General features: G+C 36.0%; 1 protein-coding gene across 2 annotated transcripts in view; it reads right to left on the minus strand.

Moving 5' to 3' along the window:
• The window catches only part of LOC110379691 (dual specificity tyrosine-phosphorylation-regulated kinase 2), a 70,872-nt gene that overhangs the window by 34,534 nt on the left and 14,784 nt on the right, over window positions 1-21,554 (minus strand). For both annotated transcript variants that reach the window (XM_064035240.1, XM_064035239.1), the window contains exon 2: window positions 8,785-8,935. In XM_064035240.1, coding sequence (XP_063891310.1) covers window positions 8,785-8,935 — 151 coding nt within the window. The remainder of the gene's footprint in view (window positions 1-8,784; window positions 8,936-21,554) is intronic.

A 21,554-nucleotide genomic window follows, 5' to 3' on the forward strand; every position in this document is an offset into this window, starting at 1 on the left:
GTGTGGATACACGAAGGTGTGCATACACCAACTATGTAAGTACGGCGAAATACACTTAAAAAGTCCAAATAACCGAATTAAGAACCTTCCTCTTTTGGGAAGTCGGTAAAAACAAATTAGTACTTCTCGCATGAAAGAGAGATAAACATCCCTACATTCAAACTTTCGCATTCATAATAGCAATGCCATATTATTATGACATTGTCCTAACCCACAGCCAACTAAACATATTTAAACTCCAGCTCAGAGGAACATAATACACCCACACAGAGGAACGAACAAAAGCTAGTTATTCAACTCTTTCCTAAAATAATTCATAACTTTAGGGACGCTAGGCGTAGGAGTACAGTACAGTCAGCATCAAAAGTCACTGAACAAATCTAATGGCAGGTCCACACGATACAGAGTTTAAGTTCGCACAGATATTTGTACGAACTAAAAGTCTGAATAAAAATTTCTTAATTCTTTGTAATAACCTAAACTCTGAGTGAAAATATGATGACGAGTTGTTTGTGCAGACTTATCACAATCAGGCTTAGACTTTATAAAGACTTTATGCACCGATTTGTTACACCGACCATTTTTAAAAATTGCTAAACACGTGTCGTCGGTAACTTGCTGATCATATACTGTATTATAATACATATGATATATGTAATCATATCCCTTTTGAAAACAAGGATGTTAAGTAAATTTTTGGCTTCAAAAAATGATGACCCTTTACTTTTTAGGCACTTTTGAAAAAAATAATTTGAACTGTTCAGCTACGTTTGCCGTCGACAGTACTTACAGAGGGCATATCATTAACATTACAATGGGTCTAGTTGAAGTCAAAGTTAGAATACACACTTCAATCTGTGGAGTTCTAGTCTGTTAGACAGAGCTCTGATGTCATCAGGGTATTAAGGATTAGATGGATAATAGCCTAGATGGTATATGAATAGATGGGGATAGGAATAATTTATTTGCTTAAGTTATAATATAGGTCCCCAGCGGGGCCCAGTAGGGCCAAGGCCTGCCGGGGGGCGGGTTGTTCGAAAGAGATACCGCGGCTCCGGTACATAAAAGGCCTACGACGGAACACGACGGTTTTTAGTCAGTAAGCGCCTGACTCTTCCTCTCCGCTTCTAACCCACAGCGGGAGGGGTCATTTGATGATTTTTGACGTCATTAAAAAAAAAGTTATAATATAGGTACATAGTAACGTATTTAGTAGGGTATTGTTGTCAGGCATTTTTGAAAATTTTGAACTGTTCAGCTACGTTTGTCGCTGACAGTACTTACAGTGGGTACATCATTAACATTACAATGGGTCTAGTTGAAGTCAAAGTTAGAATACACACTTCAATCTGTGGAGTTCCAGTCTGTTAGACAGAGGTCTGATGTCATCAGGGTACAAAGGATTAGCTAGATAATAGCCTAGTACGTACGTGAATAGATGGGTGTAGGAATAATTTATTTGGTTAAGTTATAAATTAGGTACATACTTATTTAGTAGGGTATTGTTGTGAGATAGAACTGTGTTTCTATCATTTCATTTCTTTTTGAATACGTTAATAACACCGCCACTAGCAGTGGATTCCAATAAACTATCTGTAGATTTAATTGCTAGAGATAGAATTTTGTACACTAGCTTTAGACAGTATTCTAGATTCTAACATTATTGGCAAGCAAGACAGTTGGTAACGACAGACTCCCACACAACACTCGTTAGAACTTTGGCATACCAAGAGTAATGAGGCATTTAACCGTTCCACAGATAAAATTGGAATACTTATATAATTTGCATAATAATTTTGCCGACAGCATTATAACATACAAAAGTCCAGACCCACTGTTTTGTGACGGAAATAGGTTTTATGTATACAATAAAAGGACTTTATTAAGAAATAAAGTGTCCCAAAATGTGTCCCTTTTGAGTGGACTACTTAAGAGTTTACGATGAAAAGGGACCAATATTTATTTTTAAATGTAAATTGTGTAGTGTATGGACAAATATTTAAGATAGAAATATTTGGATTAAGTAGGCCGTGTACAGAAAGAAAGCTGATTCTTCTTTCTACCGACGCCTATCGACGATGATCCATTCCGATAACTGTTCCATCTGCTTCAATCTGTTTGCTTTATGTAACCTAAATGTTACCTTAATGGACCAGCGCCGATAAGCACTGGTAAGTACCTAGATCAACACCGGTTACCAGCTTTCTATCTATATACGGCCTTATTTTGCATATTTGTCTGAACAGCAGAGCTCGACACAGCTGTACAAATTCTATTCAAAATGACACACACTCAAAATAACCCAGCACCCGAATATCGAATACCCTGTCAAACATTCTAAAGTACCCCAAAACATGTTAAACTCCATGTTCTAATATCTCCAACAATCCAAGAAGGTCTAACTAATATATGAGAAGTTGATAACTCTGTTTACGCAATACGGGGACAAGTGGCTTCCCCGTCAATACTTGGAACCGTTCGCAAGCAATTTGCCAACTTGCGAGAGAAGGTTCCGACTCAAAGTTTTGAGTGTTGACTGGTAAATATATGTGGAGATATGCGATATCGATATTTGATAGGAAATATTTTATTGAATTTCCGTGAAATAGGTAGAAAGATGGTTGGAAAATTTATTGACGATGCATTGCACACACAAGGTATATACACAGCCACAACTAAGTTAACCCATAGGATGTGAAGGTTTGTAATCTTTAACTTTACTAATGTTATAAACCTGAAGTTTATCTGTCCGCTTCAACGTGCTTTTTATCAAGAATATATTATCAAGAACTATTGAATCAATTTCACAAAATCTTTCTAATAGTCCATTTATTGAGGAAAGCCATAAGCCCTTTTGACACGCATACGACAACGGCACGGCTGTCATGTCGTGTGAAGTAGTAACGTATAAGCTAGGATACAGAGCTTTCACGTGGAGCCATCTAAAAGCTATTTGTCAAAGACTAAAGCCTATTTTTTATCTTTTTACACGGAGAAGTTCCCACGGGTGCCGGAAACCGGTAGAATCTACAGCCATCATAATGCGAAGTACACTTTAGGACTTACCAACACAGATCTAGATCCAACTTTACCCAGAACTGAACTCTCTAGAGGGAAATAATAACTCCTTCACAGAATGAGGCCGGTATTATAGAGATCGGATATTCCATTGTTTCGCTATCTGGGTTGCGAAGCTGATTAATTGTTATCTTAGTAGGGAAGCTAGGCGAAGGATTGTTGGCCTTAATACCTACTAACTTTGATAAATTGACGAACTTTGATGTAGATTAAGTGACATGTGTGGTTCCTAAAATGTGTGAAAGTTAATTAGGAATTTCCATTTTGCACAGACAAAGAAAAAATAGCTAAAGAAATCTGTTCCATTATTTTCCTCACAAAAAAGTTACCAAATTAACCCAGTGGAACATTTAAGACATCTGTCAGACAAAGACATGAAACTTCCCTAAAAACAAACTATGTCATCAAATATACTAAATAAGGTCCGAATACCACAAAAAGTATTTACAATTTCAATTCAAATTAAACGTGGCCCCCAATTTCATCAGAATCCATTGACAAAATTTTCCTTAATACAATCCCAAACAGACCTTTCCCCACAAGACCACGTTTGGGCAGGTGACGTCACAATCACGTGCAAAGCCAGGCGTATTCCCTTGTATTGTTGGCTTACGCATTTGTTGGCAGTCGCCTGCAGGGGCACGTTGACTGAAAGCGAAGCCTTACTTAGTATTTACTCGTATTTTCTCGAGTTTTTTATTAAAATGCTCACGTTTTGTGACGAAATGTTTTACCCTTTTTCCTGTTGAGAAATTGGTGGAGCAAGACTAGGTATTTTGGGGGTTTCAGCAAAAGGGTGGTCTAATGATATTGATGGCCCCGCTGGCGCAAAAGTCGCCATGCCGTACTGCCGAACGGATGGTCCCGAGTTCGATTCGTGGTATGGTCAACTTTTGTGTGATGAGCATGTTTGTTGACTGTGATCTAGATGTATAAATATTATATGTAGGTAATACAAGATAGGCAGTCGCTTCTTGTAAAGCACTGGTACTCAGCTGAATCCGGTTAGACTGGAAGCCGACCCCAACATAGTTGGGAAAAGGCTCAGAGGATGATGAGGTAACACAAGATAATAAATAGCTTATCATGTGTCGACTGTGTGTGAAAAGTGTCCCCATTTATTTATTTCATTTGTCAAAATCACGATGTTATTCATTGAAACCAGTTTATACATTTCTCTTTACCACCACTTGGAACCCCTCAATAAAATCCTCTAGCGTGGAAGCGGTGTGTTGATATTGTTCTACGCATTTCATTGAAACATAAGACCTTGCACGTGGAGCCTTGTTCCGAAGCCCCACAAGGTATCATGGAATTGTGTTAAATACCTGCTGACGATAAATATTTGTATCGATCTACGCGACATTAGCTGACCTATTTGGTGACATTTAATGCTCTCTTTCTGGGTTAGCAGAAATAATGGCGCTGAGAAATTATGAAATTAGCTATTATTTGTATTAGTGAAGCTTAGTATGGTTTCACTTTTTTCGAGAAGAGTAGACATTACTATTGCATTAGAAGCTTGTCGACAGGCTATAACTAGCACATTTTACTATTTATGCAATTTCCGAAAGGTTGCCATAGTTACAGCAAAATATGGGGTAATAATAAAGTATGGGGTGATTAGAGTCAATAGGATAAGACTGAATCCAACATCATAAATCAACTTAGAATTTAAATCAGCTTCCAGTCGTGATGTAACAGAATATACCAATTACATGGAAACAACTGTCATTACGCCTCTTTTGAGTATTTTCATAAATAAATGTTCATCTTCAACGCCAACACATTGAAACTCCACAGAAAATATTGACATACAGGATTCCAGGAAAAGTGAATTTGAAGGTTCGTAATATGGTAATGTACTCGTAAGATATAGGAAGGAAAAGTCGCCCTGTTACTTGTTCCCCAGTTGTGACTTTCTAAGAAGCAGAAAATGTTCTGAAAACTTTTACGTTTGATGTTATTCAAATAATCAGAAAAAGAAGTCCTACTAAGTATGAAGTAAGAAAAATATTTTTTTTCGTAAATCTACTTTTAATGGTACACAGGTAAATTGGCCACTCATCATCTGCCTTTTTCCCAACTATGTTGAGGTCGGCTTCCAGTCTAACCGGATGCAGCTGAGTACCAGTGTTTTATAAGGAGCGTCTGCTTATCTGACCTTCTCGAATCAGTTACCAGGGCAACCCATTATCCCTTAGTAGGACTGGTTGTCAGACTTACTGGCTTCTGACTACCCGTAGCGACTGCCAAAGATCTTCAATGACATTTCCACGACACATTCCAAAAGTCCTACTAAGTAGGAAAGTAAAAAAAAAAATTCGTAAATCTACTTTTAATGGTGGAAACTTGGCCACTATTTAGGCCAACTAGCCGTTAGTTAAAGAAATAAATTGATTGCGTGATGGATGACCAGAGATTTTGGGGCACTCAGAATTAATGGAACCAAGTGATAATACTCGAGTGATCCAGCGAGTTTTCATGAGTCAATACTTCCTTTTAAAAGGCTCTACAAAGAATATTTGTCCGTCACTTTGTGATAGCACTTTTACCTTTTTTCTCGAATAACGTGAACAAAGCCTTGTTGAGTGTGAAGCGTATTTTATTTTAGACTAAATTCGCCGATGGCAGCTCGTGCGAGATTTTTGCTTAGATAATGTATATTTTTTGAGGAAGACAAAGAAACTTGTATTGACCCCGGTTTTCCTACAAATTAAAAGTAATTCAGAAGTAATTGTTTGGAACAAAATTGCTGAAAGAATTTGTTTTAAAAAGGCTCTCTTTTGATTTGAGATCAAGAATAGATTTTCTTAAGGTTTCGTTTTTATATCGTAGGTATCGTCCAAGGGGTATCGGGTTGCCCGGGTTACTGGGTTGAGGAGGTCAGATAGGCAGTCGCTTCTTGTAAAGCACTGGTACTCAGCTGAATCCGGTTAGACTGGAAGCCGACCCTAACATGATTGGGAAAAGGCTCGGAGGATGATGATGATGATCGTAGGTATCGTCCAATTTACAATAGCTATCTCAATATTTGTTGATAATTCGAGTTGTATTGTATTTTCAATATAAAGGGTGCCTTCTACCCTAAATGAGGGATCAAAAACATGAATATTCTTGTTCGAGAACCACCTCTTTGCTAATGGGTCCACGAAAAAAATCCAACAATCTCTATGCTTCGTTTCTCCTCCCCTTAGAAAATGCATAAACATTTTTGTGATCACTTTTCCTTATTTGGCTAGAATTCCTAGAACTTTTGCTTCTAAGAACAAGACTATGAAAGAATGAGATAAGCTTTTGTTTCCATTGAAGTGCCTATGTAACAGATACATATGTATGACTTAAACAGGATAAAATAACCAGGATAAAAACTATTATATTTTCTATTCTCAATGTGAAAACAAAAGTGCTAAGTACCTAGTTAGTTTTTCTACTACGAATTGGCTAGCATCAGTATTGATTGATGCTGATAACTAGCTAAATACCCTGGCTAACCTTCTTCCAAAATGAGTCTTCAAATTAGCTGTTAAAAGTGAAATAAGCTTTTATTTTATAAAAGTACACAAAATGCCTTCAAAAATAAAGCTTCTGTAAGCTTTACGCGTTATCTCATAAACCAGATTATGTATTTTGTGACGTTCCGCACGACGTAATACACGTCCCACGTCATATAACCTACTTATCCCCAAAAAGGTATTACTTAAGCCACATTTGGTAACAAAGTCAATAAACAAACATTCTATGATGATTGCCTCGAAGTAGGCACTATTAGCTATACCCAGAGTAAATATATCGGGTTGCTAATATAATATTATTATCGCTACACGCCCATTGATACTCGTTTTCTTTGAGAAACGTCGTAGAATATGCGTAGTGGAATTCGATATGTTTTTGTAAGCCTTTGTTTTGGTTGGATATTGTATTGTTATGACGCGTTTAAGTTATTTGAATTTCAGGGCGAAATAGCGTGTCTAGATCTGCATAATCCTACTATTCATGTGTAGTGTGTCTGAAGAGTTTTCTTTGTATATCATTATCTTTCATAATTTTATTTAGGGCTCAACGGCATGTCCTCTTTCAAACTTGTTTCTCTGAGGTTATCAAAACCATAGATTCTTTTCAGCCCCATGTATCTTTATAAAGTCGTTTATATCTTTGAAAAACTGGACTCAGTGTCAATCCTTCAATTAGCTTAGTACATAAAAATCATGCCATGTTCACCTTTCAAAGTTTTTTCAGCCATTATTGTTATCGTTACGTAATTCAGCGGGCGTCGAAACCACTCCATTGATTGCGGTCCGATTACGCGAAAAAAAAAGGATTCTCATACAATTTATTACTGTCATTTTGAAGCGTGTAAAAAATAATGTTTCAGCTTCAAAGTGTTGGTAATTGACAATGATATCGCGTTATATTTTGTGTGATCGAGTTATTTCGCGTGTGTGAACTTTATTTGAATTAAAATGAAACAGTTTTTCATAGACTTAATGGTCCCGTTTATCAAATATTTTTATTTCGGTATTGTAAATTTGTATTGTATTGTCTAAACTAAACAGACTAAAATAATTTTAATTATATTACCTATATATCTCATTAAACTGTAAAGAATTATAATGATAGTAGGAAGATCTAAAAGTCACGAGCCCTGCGTTTACAATGTCTTATGATGTGCTTTATGTTAAAGTAACCCATGCAAAAAATGCCTTTACCAAAATCAAATTTCTTTTTTTTATATTTAATATTAATGATTAAGTAACAATATAACTTCAAAAATCCTCAACTTCTTCATAAAACCTTCATCTTTTCAAACACAAATGAAAATTAATTATTCCGATAGGTATCAGTCGCAAGACAGGTGAACCGTCTTCATGTACAATTTAATATTCATGTCTAATATTAGAATCTGGGTTAATATGCCGTGATTAAACGGCACAAATAAATGGCAGAGCTCTGTTATTGATGAGTAGGGTTTAAAATGACGATACAGAAATAGATACAAGGATTTGTGGCTATTTATGGAAGTATAATTACGCATTGAATTGGGATTCATCCCTTCATTCATGAAGGAAATATACTTCGTGTAACACACAATGTTAAGTCGACCTCAAATAATGGGGTTGGGTAGACATAGAAAATGTCTATTTTAAGACTTTAAGTAAGCCACAATTGATAATACTTTGTCACAATTGAGTGTATGCCCTGACATGAAATACTTTTAATTACGTATACCTACATAAGAGACTTTAAATCAACAGATAGATAAACGTCATCTACATTGGTAGTTAACTAAAAAATATTCAGACAAACAACACCACCAAATAAGAACAAAAAAAAACCTGTAGGTCGTCTTTACTTCCCTTTTGTTATAAAACTATATAAGAAGATTTTAAGTAAAAAATTGCACCTCGACTGTATTAAAAGTTTGAAAGACGGGGGAAACCTCAAGAGGCTAATCGTGACCGGTAAAGTAGATGGGAAAAGGCCTCGCGGTCGCAGCTTCATACGTTGGACCGACCAGATCCGCACTGCTCTTGACTCCACGGTGCACAGTGCCCTTCACACCGCCAGAGACAGAAACAGATGGAAGATGGTCACGACCCTCAGCATTGAGGTATTACGACGCAGGGACAGGGGAAGTATAAAAAGTAGCCACAGGACACTTTAGGCACTTTACAATAAATAAACCAATGCTTATAATAATCATACCTGCAGGATTGAGCTGCCTAGCCCGAGGAGTGACGGCGGGAGGCTGTTGAGCATTATGATTATCATCTCGAGGAGGACTGGCGACTGCGCCCTCCGAGTTATTGTTGACTGGGGGCCCGGGACCCTCGCCTGCCCCCGCTTCGATCTGCAGCTGGAAGAAGAAGGGCTAGGGTGAGAAGTTGCTGGATCGTTCGAGAATGTGCTACGGATGATGTGGAAGGCTGTTAAAGGAACAGAGATTTGGTCTGAATTTGTCTGATAAGTGACTAGTTCTTCTCGCGAGTGACGAGTTGTTTCAGGATTTTCTATGATTAAAAGAGGACATGCAGGTCGCTTCCAACAGGTATCTGTGGAGATCAAAGGGGGAGGCCTATGTTCAGCAGTGGACGTTCTATGGCTGAGATGATGATGATGATGATGAAAAGAGGACATTAATTTCAGTGTTCTTCTAAAGATTTTACAAGTTAGTTTAGATAGGCGTAGCGTACCATTAACGTTTAATTTGGGGATAGTATCAAATAAATATTTGGAGATGGAAATATATTTAGAGTAGGCAGTAATAAAAAATACAAGAAGTCTTACAGCAACATTGTTACCTTTTACATTACCTACAATTGCGAAAAGACACAAAAAATGCGTCAAAGTTATAAATAAACCAGGCTTACTTCCAAACCAACGAACAAAGCCTAAAAATACCGAGATTCATTCATCTTTTTGCTATATTTAGCTGAATGTCAGGCGACTGTCGCATTAGTATAAAGATTTTTTAATGACACGGCTGAATTTTGGTAAAAAGGTACCTACGTCATAGCAGTATTTTTTATACATTTAGCTTGAAGATTTACATGAACTCATTGTTTGGGATTTACAACTCAATTACCAGTCTCTGTTTCACCTATTTAAGCCATGTTCAGACGGATCATGTAATAGCTAGCGATACACAAGAAGAGTCGCAAGTATGTGGACTACCTTCTAAAAAGAGGCCTCTTTATACCGATTATTTACCTTTTTTTATCAAAATCAAACTCAAACTGGGCCAGGAATCAGCGCTTTTTGAACGTCAAAAAAATACATAAAGACAGCCCCCAAAACGCAAACCCTTCACCACTTTCTATGTGCTATTGTTGGGAAGAAGAAGTGGCGCAATAGACTCCCCAGCAACACATGTCTGTCTGTTTGGTGTGAAGAACAACTACTCATACAATGTACCTAATATTCTGAGTACAATTTATTTATGTAAGTATCGATGCAGTACTGTCCTCATAATAGAAAGCAAAAATAAGTATAGACGTTTCTTTAATCTTCCTGTACACAAAGAACGAAACTTCTCCCATCAATATAAGCTTAATTAACATCTATTAAAATTTGCCAAGGAGCTTCTTAAATATCTGTGTACGTTCGTAATTAAACGGCCTCGTATTTCGTGCACAAGTATTTTCTTTTGCTACCAGCTAATTACTTTTAGACTTAATTATAAATACACTTAATTTAAACTTCAATGGTTTCACAACTTCAGTGGAAACGTTTATAATTATTCTGCTTTGTAATTTTAGTGTACAAAGAAAGTTGTGTTGACGGTTTGTTTATTTTTAAAATGTTAAAGAAAAAATAATTGCCTTGATGTGGTTAGGGTGAGACGGTGAAAGACCAGGACAATTGTGTACCAAGTCTCCTCTCGGCCGTTCGTATAGTTATCGGCACGAATCTTGAGCTCTGACCTTCACCTGTGCAGAAGTAATTTATTGGGTCCCTTTTGTGGTATGAAGTGAGGCGCGGGGGCGGGCTAAAGCTGTGATTGGCCCGCAGTGCATCGCGTCATAGCCGTCACTCGGGATTGGTTCTTTGCTAATAAATCACTTCTGCGCAGATGTAGGTCAGAGCTCAAGATTCGTGCTATAGGCTACGTAAATGTATGATAGGCAGTTGATGATGAGAAGAACACGAAGGAAGAAAACTAAGACGAAAACAGCAGCCAGCGTTGCAACGATAGTATGCTGTAGTCTATCACCCGATGCGTGAAGTTTATATCTGTGTTTCAGCCTCAGATTGTGACTGAAGCCTAGGAAACTTACTACCCATTGAAACATAAATCCTCCACTTAAGTAATAAAACGGTGTACATTTCTAATTAAATTCACGGCATAATTATTTTACAATGACGAATAAATTAGCGTAGTACAGCCATAATTTAGGAGCAAAGACATCGCGTGTTGTGTTGTTGTCGCATGCCAGAATATAAGGATAACAATATTAAGTGAACCATGGAAAATTAACAAATCCCGGTTTCGAAGCCTATCTGATGTTTACAGTGCTGTTATTGGGAACACGAAGATTGTCAGGTTTACTGGATTCCTATTGCTTAGAAACAAATTCGCTTTCTTAGCTAGGTACGTAGAATTATTAACAGATACCACAATCCCACGCGTAATATTCATAATTGCAAAGAATTGAAATTACACAATTACAATTTCATAGCAACAAAAACATAGAATTTGATTAATATAACAATATTTTAACGTCAAAAATCTCCGTTCGCAAACGTTCTTTAGCATGTCACCGTAACAACAAATTAACAATTTGCATGCGATGTTAAGTGGTACAGTCGGCGGCAAAATTCTATGAAAGTTTAAAATAACAAACTAAACGTGGCGATGCAGGTGTAAACAGAACTTTTATGAAAAACATTTTACTAAAAATGATTTTGAAAACGACGTATTGTGTGATCAAGTGTTATATGATTTAATTCTGATGATTGTATAGGACTTAATATATTGCATTATTAATTCGTATTTAATCAGCTGAATCCCTTTAGACCTGTTAAAAGCGACGTCGTTGTGTACCATTCCATGTTACATCGTTACGTACTTCGTCAAACGGATTTCAGAAATCCATGTTTCACAGCTTTTTATATCAATTGATAACTTGTAAACCACATTAAGAAAATTAGTTTTAAAAAATCTACGCTGAATTTGTTCAAAGATTTTTACCGCTGACTGTACTATATTAAAATGTACAAAAAATACAGTGATATTTAGTAACAGCGCCATTACGCTACCGCTTCGCTTGCACAGCATTGCGTGCGAACCTTGTTGTTATTAAGTTTGCAAGTTTGTTTGTTTTGGTAGGTACATCATTGAAACTGTTGACTGCTACACCAATAGAGAGGTATATAAGCATTAAAAATACTGGGTTAATTTTCTGGAAAGTTTTGGTGAAAACTGCAATCAGCAAAAGGGATCCAACGAAGGCCCAGCCACGTTTTTTTAAGTAGCGTTAGTTGGATCCACTATCTTCTGTAAGCTAAAGCTTTTTAAAGTCGTTTCGCCGCCCCGTACCATATTCACACACTAAGATAACGACTCTATAATATTTTAACCGACTTCCCAAATAGAAGGAAGTTATCAATTTTTATACGTATTTTTGATACTCATAATAAATAAAAAAATAACCATTAATCCAACTCCATCTATAACTATGAAACACCAATCACACATTTATAATATTAGTTTAGGATTCAGTTCGAAAGCTTATACATCGGTTTCAATTAAAGATGGCGTCTCGTAGTATTAAATACAAATAGATTGTTCTGTTTGTTCGTATTTGTTGTGTAATTGGGTCAGACAATCTAACGGATTAGAAGGACGAGTCTGCACGTAGGTAGGTCTATGTATTGGTGATTTACATTTAGGGTGTTGGATGGTCTGTTTCTCAATCTGCCTTGGTTGAAGTACCTACGTGATGGTTTCATAGGTATAGAAAATGTAAATGGGTTGATAACACATATTTTAATCCATAATAATATAATAAGACTGAAGAGTGTTTTTTTGCTTCATTATTCAAATAATATTGGTCAGATTTGAAAAATTATACCGCGTTAGATAGCCCTTTCATCGCGATCGGCTACTTTTTACCCGGATAGGCGGAGTAATTCTCACGGGTGAAACAACTGACGAAAGCTAGTACTGTTATACATAACATACCTACATACATAGGGACGGAATACTACAACACATACAACTAAACACCCAATATTGCTATCCTAAACTATACTACAAACTAAAGGTACCATCCCATCGGTCAGTAATGAGGTAATGACCCATCCCAATCGATTCCCACCTTCCCCTACCAATATACCGGCTCTAGCTAGATACGTGATACATCTCTATAATACCTCTATATTACTCTCGTGTGTGAAAAGGGTGTACTATCTTTAGAGATGACAAGTATATTAATTGCTCTCTGAGATCGATAGATGTTTGAACTTTGTGGAGGTGGATAGAAATTTTAGGTCATGAGATAAGTTAAAATACTTACTAAAATTGTAACTAAATTCGAAGGAAATCCTTATATTTTATACCCAAAATTAACTCGTGTTTGGAAAGCTTCCAGGTCAAAACTACATAACCGCTTTAAAGATACCTACACAGGTAGTCAAAATAAACAGCAACAAGAAGAGCTTTCTTTTTATAAAATCTATACTAAAGTAACGCTGACTGACTCCTTTAACAGAGCGCGTTTATATTTGTGCTTCTATCCATTTATCTATCTCGAATACAACTATCTATCCCAAAAATCGTTCGATAGCAACACAGCCACAGACCCAAAACTCATTGCTAACTAAACCCAAAGCAATAAATCAAAAATTACTGCAGTACTTGAGCTGAAACTTGCACACGCGAGCAAAAACCATATTGCTCCAACTGCAATTGATTGCTTGTACCACAAACGAGGCAAGCGATTAATAATACTCAATGGTTATGGGAGTTTAGACTTGGTATAGTATATTTTTTTAAGCTTGTCATTCATTACAGACATAAGAAGGAAGACGTGTAAAACGCAAGAAAGTTTAGAGTAAAATATTATCAAAAATGTGATAATATTTTACTCTAAACTTTCTTGCCTAAATATTTTTGATTTTTTTTTTTTAGTAAATATTGCGTTCCCTCACTTCAAAGTTCGTAGATTTGGCTGGTTCTTTAAATGTCAGTATTTTATGAAAGCATAACATAATGCAGGTTGCATTTATAACAAACCCTCGCACTTATTGCCCTTTTTCCCCCGTTTGGCTTTGTCTTTTTGAGGGTAAGGGAAAGTCAAAACAAATGTTAAAATATACCGTTAACACTAATTTGGCTTCCTTTACATCTTTGTTAGTTATCAATATTTTTAACACTGACCTTTGATAGTACGACTTGGAAAAAATACGAATAATGAGAAGTGGCCAGCCGTTAATGTCCGCGACTGTACTTTTTACCACAATAATGCACTCTGTTTTTTAAACGTCTTTTTATTTACTTTATTAACTGTATGTATCATTGTAAATATCAAAGAAACTTTGCAAGACTGTCTACGACATGCGGCATTATACTTTATATCAAACTCACATTCAACTATTTCAAACATATTTCTTTTCACAATTCTACAAGCACTTACATAACATTTAATATCGTAGTATATCGAACAGTCAGCTTCAAGCTATGCATCATTCAACTGTCACTACAACACGCTACGCTTAGTCTGACGTTGAAGACAGTCTGACGTCAGACTGTCCGACTTCGGCAAACTTTTCGACTTGGTTTCCCAAATTCAGTGTAGTTTTAGTTGAAGCAGGTTGTTTGGAAGTTTACGTCACGGAATGCATTTTTTTGTGTTTAATTTCCTTGCCTTCATTTCGAATATTTCAGCCTCATAACAGCAGTAAATAAAATAATACTTCTTAAATATAATTGAGTGTGTGCACTTAGCGACAACAATTATAAGCGCTTAAGTAGTTAAATATTAAATGAGTACAGACCCGGTACAAACACATTTTCACTTTATTTCCTCACAGCTTTTTTTTCACCTTCTAGCAGTTTTTTTTTTAAATAAGCGAAAATATTATAATGTTTTTATATTATAATGTTTTTATTAAACCGAATTTTGGACCACGTCCTCCTATTTCAACATTATTCCTATAGGCATTCGTTCCGTTGTCAATATGATAAGTTTATGTAGATACTATCCCAATATAATCCTTCAGAAGTTTTCACGCCCAAGAACAAATAAAACCGGCCAAGTGCGAGTCGGACTCGCGCACCGAGGGTTCCGTACAAATCCTGTATAGATAAAAAGTGAGTCTCGCGCCAACCGTTCAGTTTAGAACAATCATAGTTATGGTAATTTCGTGAGAGTCAAAATACCTAGTTAATATTTTTTATTTTATAATATAACTAAAATAGTAGGCCAGTACCTTCTAAAAGTTATTTTATTAAAGTTATTTATATACAACATTTTATAGTCATCATTCAGAAATCTGATTGAAAATAACTAATTATGTCTTAAAGGTCATTGGGCATATCTGACCCGCTTTGTAAAAAGTGGCGGACATGAATCAAAGTAGTTTTAAATCGTGGAGAATGGTATGACGTTTCTTTGAATATAAATATTTTATTAAAATTCCATGGAGACGAATGTCCAGGATCGTTTGAAAAATATAAAAGACAAGCAGTTTCAGAGGATTGTACAGGTTGCAATGCTAGTTTTTATTGTTAAAGACTTCATAAAGAAGGAAGATGCCAATTCGGATGACCAGGATCTGATGAGGATCTGGAAACCCTGAGAAATCGAGGGCAACTCTTGAATATTGTAGGCACGCATTGAGTCAAAACCAGACATGTGAGTGTATTTTTGAGGGTACTGTTAAACAGTGAAGGTTTGGAGCCGATTTGATTATGGAGACTACAGAGAGTCGAGGGAACTCCTGAATGGTATGTTGCAACTACCACGTGTTTGGGCTTATTTTATTCGTATTGGCGAAGACTTTAACCTTTTGAACGCCAATGTCGGCTATAGCCGACATGAGCAAGCGTGCCCTGTGCGCCAACGACGGCTATACTCGACAAAAAACAGGTCGCAGAAAAATACAAAATAAACCTATTAAATCATTACTTTTATGTATTTTTTAGTAGATATTTAATTAAGATTTTCGGGCTTGGCGTACAGGAATACCGATATGGCGTGGCGGTGAAAAGGTTAAATATAGATAGGTTTGACTGCCATTGTGGGATCGATAGCAAAGATCACATATAGTTATGGGAACTCCTTTACAATTTATAACGTAACCTTGTGTTGGAGCTTATTTTATTTTAGGTGATGAGAATTCACTACTAATGGGATCTTTTATTTTTGAGGGATTAATCACATAACGAGCTCCAGTTTCAGGTTTTTTTCGAAACTGCCTGACGACTTGTAATGATCCGATGAATCCGCCGTGGGTATGGTTTCCATACTAAGGTGCCCAATGACCTTTGAATGATTTAAAATTTTTCACAGTTTAGAGGCAATTACATTTAAGAAGTGTTTGATATGAATTTCAACTTTAATATCTCTACGCGTTCATGTGAAAAAGGGTAGGTAGTAAGTTTATAATAATTAAAAAAATATTTTATGTCATGTAAGCAAAAATAATATTTTAATATTTTATGTAACTTTATCAGTTTCGCAATTTTTCCTTTATCTGTACTATATAACGTTGCTTCTTGCCGAATTTCAAGATTCTGAGTTCACGGGAAGTACCTTGTAGGTTTTGATTCCCTAGCGTGTGACGGAAATTCGTCTAAGGTGTCGGTATAACTGCTGTATCTTTTGATCGCGTTAACTTAGAAGTTTGATTTTTTCACTGCCTAAAGGGACAATAGACCTAGGTATTTGGTATAAATTTCAATTTGATACCTTTATTCGTTCGTGAGAAATAAGATAGTAAGTTTCATTTTATTAAAATATATTTTTTTATAATATATAACTAAAAAAATGAGATTTTCGGAATTTTTCCTATATTTGCATTATATGACAATGCTTCATGCCAAATTTCAAGACTCTGAGTTTACGGGAAGTATCCTGTAGGTTTTGATTCCTTTGCGAGTGTCGAAAATTTGTTGAAAATATCGACATAATCGGCTGTATTTTTTGATTGGCTTGGCTTAGAAGTTTGATATTTTCACAGCTTAAAGGGACAATAGACCTGAGTATTTCATATGAATTTCAGCTTGATACGTCCACGCGTTCCTGAGATAAAGGGTCTTGACAGACAGACAGACAGACAGACAGACAGACAGACAGACAGACGGACAACAAAGTGATCCTATAAGGGTTCCGTTTTTTCCTTTTGAGGTACGGAACCCTAAAAAGGGTGCCCATTACACATAAGTGCTCATATCAACTCTAAAAGGGCAATAACTCCAGCGATATAAAACCTTCAAAAACCTTGAGAACCTATGGAGATGCTAAATAAACTGAATAATGATAATCTCAAGAGGTTCTCTTCTCTTGTTATAATATAGACTGTAGGTCTCATAACTTTGTTTTTTATTTTCGATGTATTTTGCAGTTGTTAATCGTGCATACCCACTGCAGGATGGATACATACAACTAACAGACAGTGAGAGATCATTTTGCATTTGCATTGTGCTGGATATAAAGTGTCATTTTAGCGTTTAGTAACTGTGGTCTTTTATGCTTAATGGTTTTAGTAACAAATTAATCGGATTATACGATGCAGTATGTTTTTTTATAGTTTATATAGCAAGTTTCCCGCTTACCGCAGTGTTGATGGCACCATCAAACCTTTCTAATTGGTTGTGGAACGCGGAAATAAAACGTGAATCGTATAAGTACCTTCGGCAACCCTCGTAAAGCTTCGTTTATCGTCAATAGTATGTTACAGGCTTTACTGTGTTATGTCCCGTGGTTTCGCCCGCATTCATTAAATCATTAATTGGATAGTAGATATCCTTTCTCTAGGTTTAAGGACATATCCAATATGTCCATTAGGTATTTTATATGTCTGACAAAATGCAGACAGAGTAATTTTTAATACGAAATTGGCAGACAGTGGTGATCGAGCATTCTATTAATGGCGTAGTTCACTTCATCATCATCAGCCTTAATGTTCCACTGCAGGCCTCTTCTCCGAAAGAGAAGGAATGAGCAACATCAAAATGTTCACCTTAAAAATCTTAATAAATCAAAACATCTAAACTTAAGCAGCCTTTTAGTTTACTACACATACATTTTTATTATTACAAACTAAACTTCACAAGGACATAACATTACTGTTACTGCCTTTTTATCGTCCCACTGCTGGGCACAGGCCTCCTCTCACACGGAGAAGGATTGAGCGTTAATCACCACGCTTGCTCAATGCGGGTTGGTGATTTCAGACTATATAGTCCAGGTTTCCTCAAGATGTTTTCCTTCACCTTTTTATCAGCCATTGGTGTCCAAGATATACTTAGAAAGTACATACAAACTTAGAAAAGTTGCATTGGTACTTGCCTGACCTGGAATCGAACCCACACCCTCATACTCGAGAGGTTGGTTCTTCGCCCACTGGGCCACCACGACTCACACTCACACACGACGAACAATTTTAATTTCACACTCTAGGTACATGTAAACAGTACAGATTGCAATAGTCTGCAATATAAGCTGCAATAGGTATTCTTTAAGTGGGTCTAGACTGGTCTAGACTTTTATATCCCCGTTTTAATTGCAGTCTAGATTCTAGATAAATAAATAGACTGTGTGTGGGAGCATGCGCTAAACGAGGGTGGCGGGATTTTAATTAAATTGTGTTTACGTGTTAATGGTTTATTTTTGCTAGAATAATATGATAGTTTAACGTTAGATTTTGTTGAAAATTGTAATGCAAAAGTAACTCTGTCTGTCTACATGTAACACACGAACGGCTCAACGGATTTTGATGAAACGCGCAGTAATACAGCCTATCTATATCAGTATATAGCATCACAATAATATGCAGGTATTTTTTACCCGATGCAGAGAGTAGTTCCCTCAAAAAACGAGTGAAACTGCTCATGGAAGACGAACAATTAATCTTCTCTTTCCAAGCATCTCCAATGGAGAATTATAATTAGTACCTAAGTATAATTGCAACAAGCTTGCCAAGTATACTTGATTAGTGACTACGTTCGCAGTTTTTAAATTAACTACAATCCTTTACTTCTTTGACGTGGTAAAAATGATAATGATGAAGCGAAAACATTTTCGCAAATTGGATTTTTAATTAAGATTGTGCTGAGCCCTTTAGCGGTCAGAACAAGCTGCCAATTATTTAAATATTAAAGGCTAATTTTGAAAATTTGAGTAAAATTATTTTTGGGTTTCTCTGTGGAAAAATTCAGAATTCACGGTTATAATGGCGTCGTTATGAAGATTTTACCAATTGACATTGATATCGAGCTGGCTAAAAAAGTTACAAAAGATCAAAAGAGTTATCTAGACACACGGCAGTGTGTCCGCCAAGTTCGAGCAAAAAAAGCGACACACCGGCCGTGGGTTATATTACACGATCCATTTCGGGCCAAATTCGACCCCCCTGTAACTCAAAATCTATTTTATTTACGCATATCAAATTTCTAGTATCTGTTGAGACCCCCTCACTTATCTAAAATACAAAATTTCATTAATACACCTATTGTAGGTCTTGAGATATTGACGTCAGAAAATCGCTATTTTTACTATACACTCACTGACTGATTCACTGACTCACTCATCAAAAACCTAGACCACTTCCAATGGTCGTATTGACTTGAAATTTGGCATGGAGGTAGGTCTTTATGTCAAGGTAAAGGGAAAAATCTGAAAATGGCCAAGTGTGAGTCGGTTTCAAAATAATGAAGGTGTTTTATACCCGGTGTAAATTTATACCCCTAAGGAACTAATGGTCGTATTGACTTGAAATTTGGCATGGAGGTAGGTCTTTATGTCAAGGTAAAGGGAAAAATCTGAAAATGGCCAAGTGTGAGTCGGTTTCAAAATAATGAAGGTGTTTTATACCCGGTGTAAATTTATACCCCTAAGGAACTAAAACGAACTAAATTTATTTATATTTATATAATATATCTTCGAATGGTACAAAGGTTTGTATTTAGTCAAAGTAAAGTAAAAATCTGAAAACGGCCAAGTGTGAATCACTTTCGAAAATAACGAATGTGTAACTTTGATCCACGAACATAATATATGATAACATGTCATGTCAGTCAGTTGGTAAATCTAGTCCATTTAGTTAATCTAGTTCATTTCTTTGTAAGAAACATAGTGCATATTAAAAATCTAAAAATAGTATAAATGAGACATTTCTTTAACTAACTTCATCATAAGAAAAAATAAAATAAACAACCTTACAAAAATAAATGAAATCCCACCCAAAACAAAATGTGAAAGACTGCCAAGTTCGATAATATGGGAATGCTTCGCCTATAAAAGAAGTGAGATCTGAATAAGTACCAAGTTCCATACACATACCTCAGTTAAAAATAGTTACTTTTTAATGATGATTACTTGGCAAGTTTTAATAGAAAATTAAATACTTGATTCATTGCGTTTAGTAGGTTTATAACAAGGTGTATGAAAACTTGCCAAGTAACATCATTAAAAAGTAACTATTTTTAACTGAGGTATGTGTATGGAACTTGGTACTTATTCAGATCTCACTTCTTTTATAGGCGAAGCATTCCCATATTATCGAACTTGGCAGTCTTTCACATTTTTGTTTTGGGTGGGATAATTTGTTTTACACAAATATCTCGCGAAATATTGCTTGGAGGTCAACTTCAAGTAAAACTTGACTGTCGTAAAATTATGTACAGAAATGCTTGTTGCTCTCCTTTAAAATTAACCGTTTCTGGAGTAGAGTGCTGAAAATACGACTACTTTGGTGAAAATATGAATAAGTATATGGTAAAACTTATTACAACAACACATTTTTCCTGAAAATATCAGAATAAAATAACAACTCAACTATCACATTCTATGTTTACATGTGAACATCAGCGCGGAATTACATAAGTGAATCCGGTATTACCTCCAATATGCCTGAGGCTGAGGAAATATGTAAGTAATACTCGTATGAAGTAAGTAGTTGTTACTGGGAAATAGTTTCCACAGATTTTGTGTACTTGTATATAAATATCTACAGTACACAACCCCGTGGAATCACGCCAGATTTTTTCTCCCCGTGAAACCTAACTCTTATGGGAAAATTTGGGATTTTTATATTATCTTTAAAATTATTTTTTTACATGATCATATTTGCTTCGAAATATTACAACGAGTTTATGAAAGACTGCAATTATGAACACAGTAAGATAGGCAATTGCAGTACGTTTCATCCCAAAAAAATTTAGGGCCCATTAGACTTTTCGAAGCTCTAACCGTGAAGTAAACATCGAGAAGTGTTAACGGCTCATAGAGATTCAAAAAAATTATAATCTCGACAGTCGAGACTCCAAAAAATCGTCGTTTGCCAACACTATCAGCCACTGGCAAATCTGGAATACTGGCATGCCAGCGAAGTGCCAACCGCGCCACTTGACGCCTCCTGAAATAATATCGATTTGGCAGATTTGTAACCGAATTTCCTCGAAAGCTTTTCCTCAGAAGCTTGAGTATAAAACAATGGCACGATTTATTTTTAGAACGAGGTTTGTCAATACTTACATAGGGATTGTTTGGTCTTGTGCTCTTAATTGTTTTCTATTGGATCGCGATATAAGATAAATATACTCTTATTTTAAGTATTTTTATTTATGTAGTAAAACTTATACTTAAATGTTTTTTCTCAGAAATTACAAAGGACCATGCCCATCTGTGCCCCAGTAACGCCCAGAGAAAGTATATTACAAGATAGCCCTATTAAATAAAAACTAGAATTATGATGATAATTTGAAGTCTTAAAAAGCACCGGTAAAAATATAAAAATAATAAGACATT

This window comes from Helicoverpa armigera, chromosome 6 (genome assembly GCF_030705265.1).
Source record: "Helicoverpa armigera isolate CAAS_96S chromosome 6, ASM3070526v1, whole genome shotgun sequence".
Classification (NCBI taxonomy): domain Eukaryota; kingdom Metazoa; phylum Arthropoda; class Insecta; order Lepidoptera; family Noctuidae; genus Helicoverpa; species Helicoverpa armigera.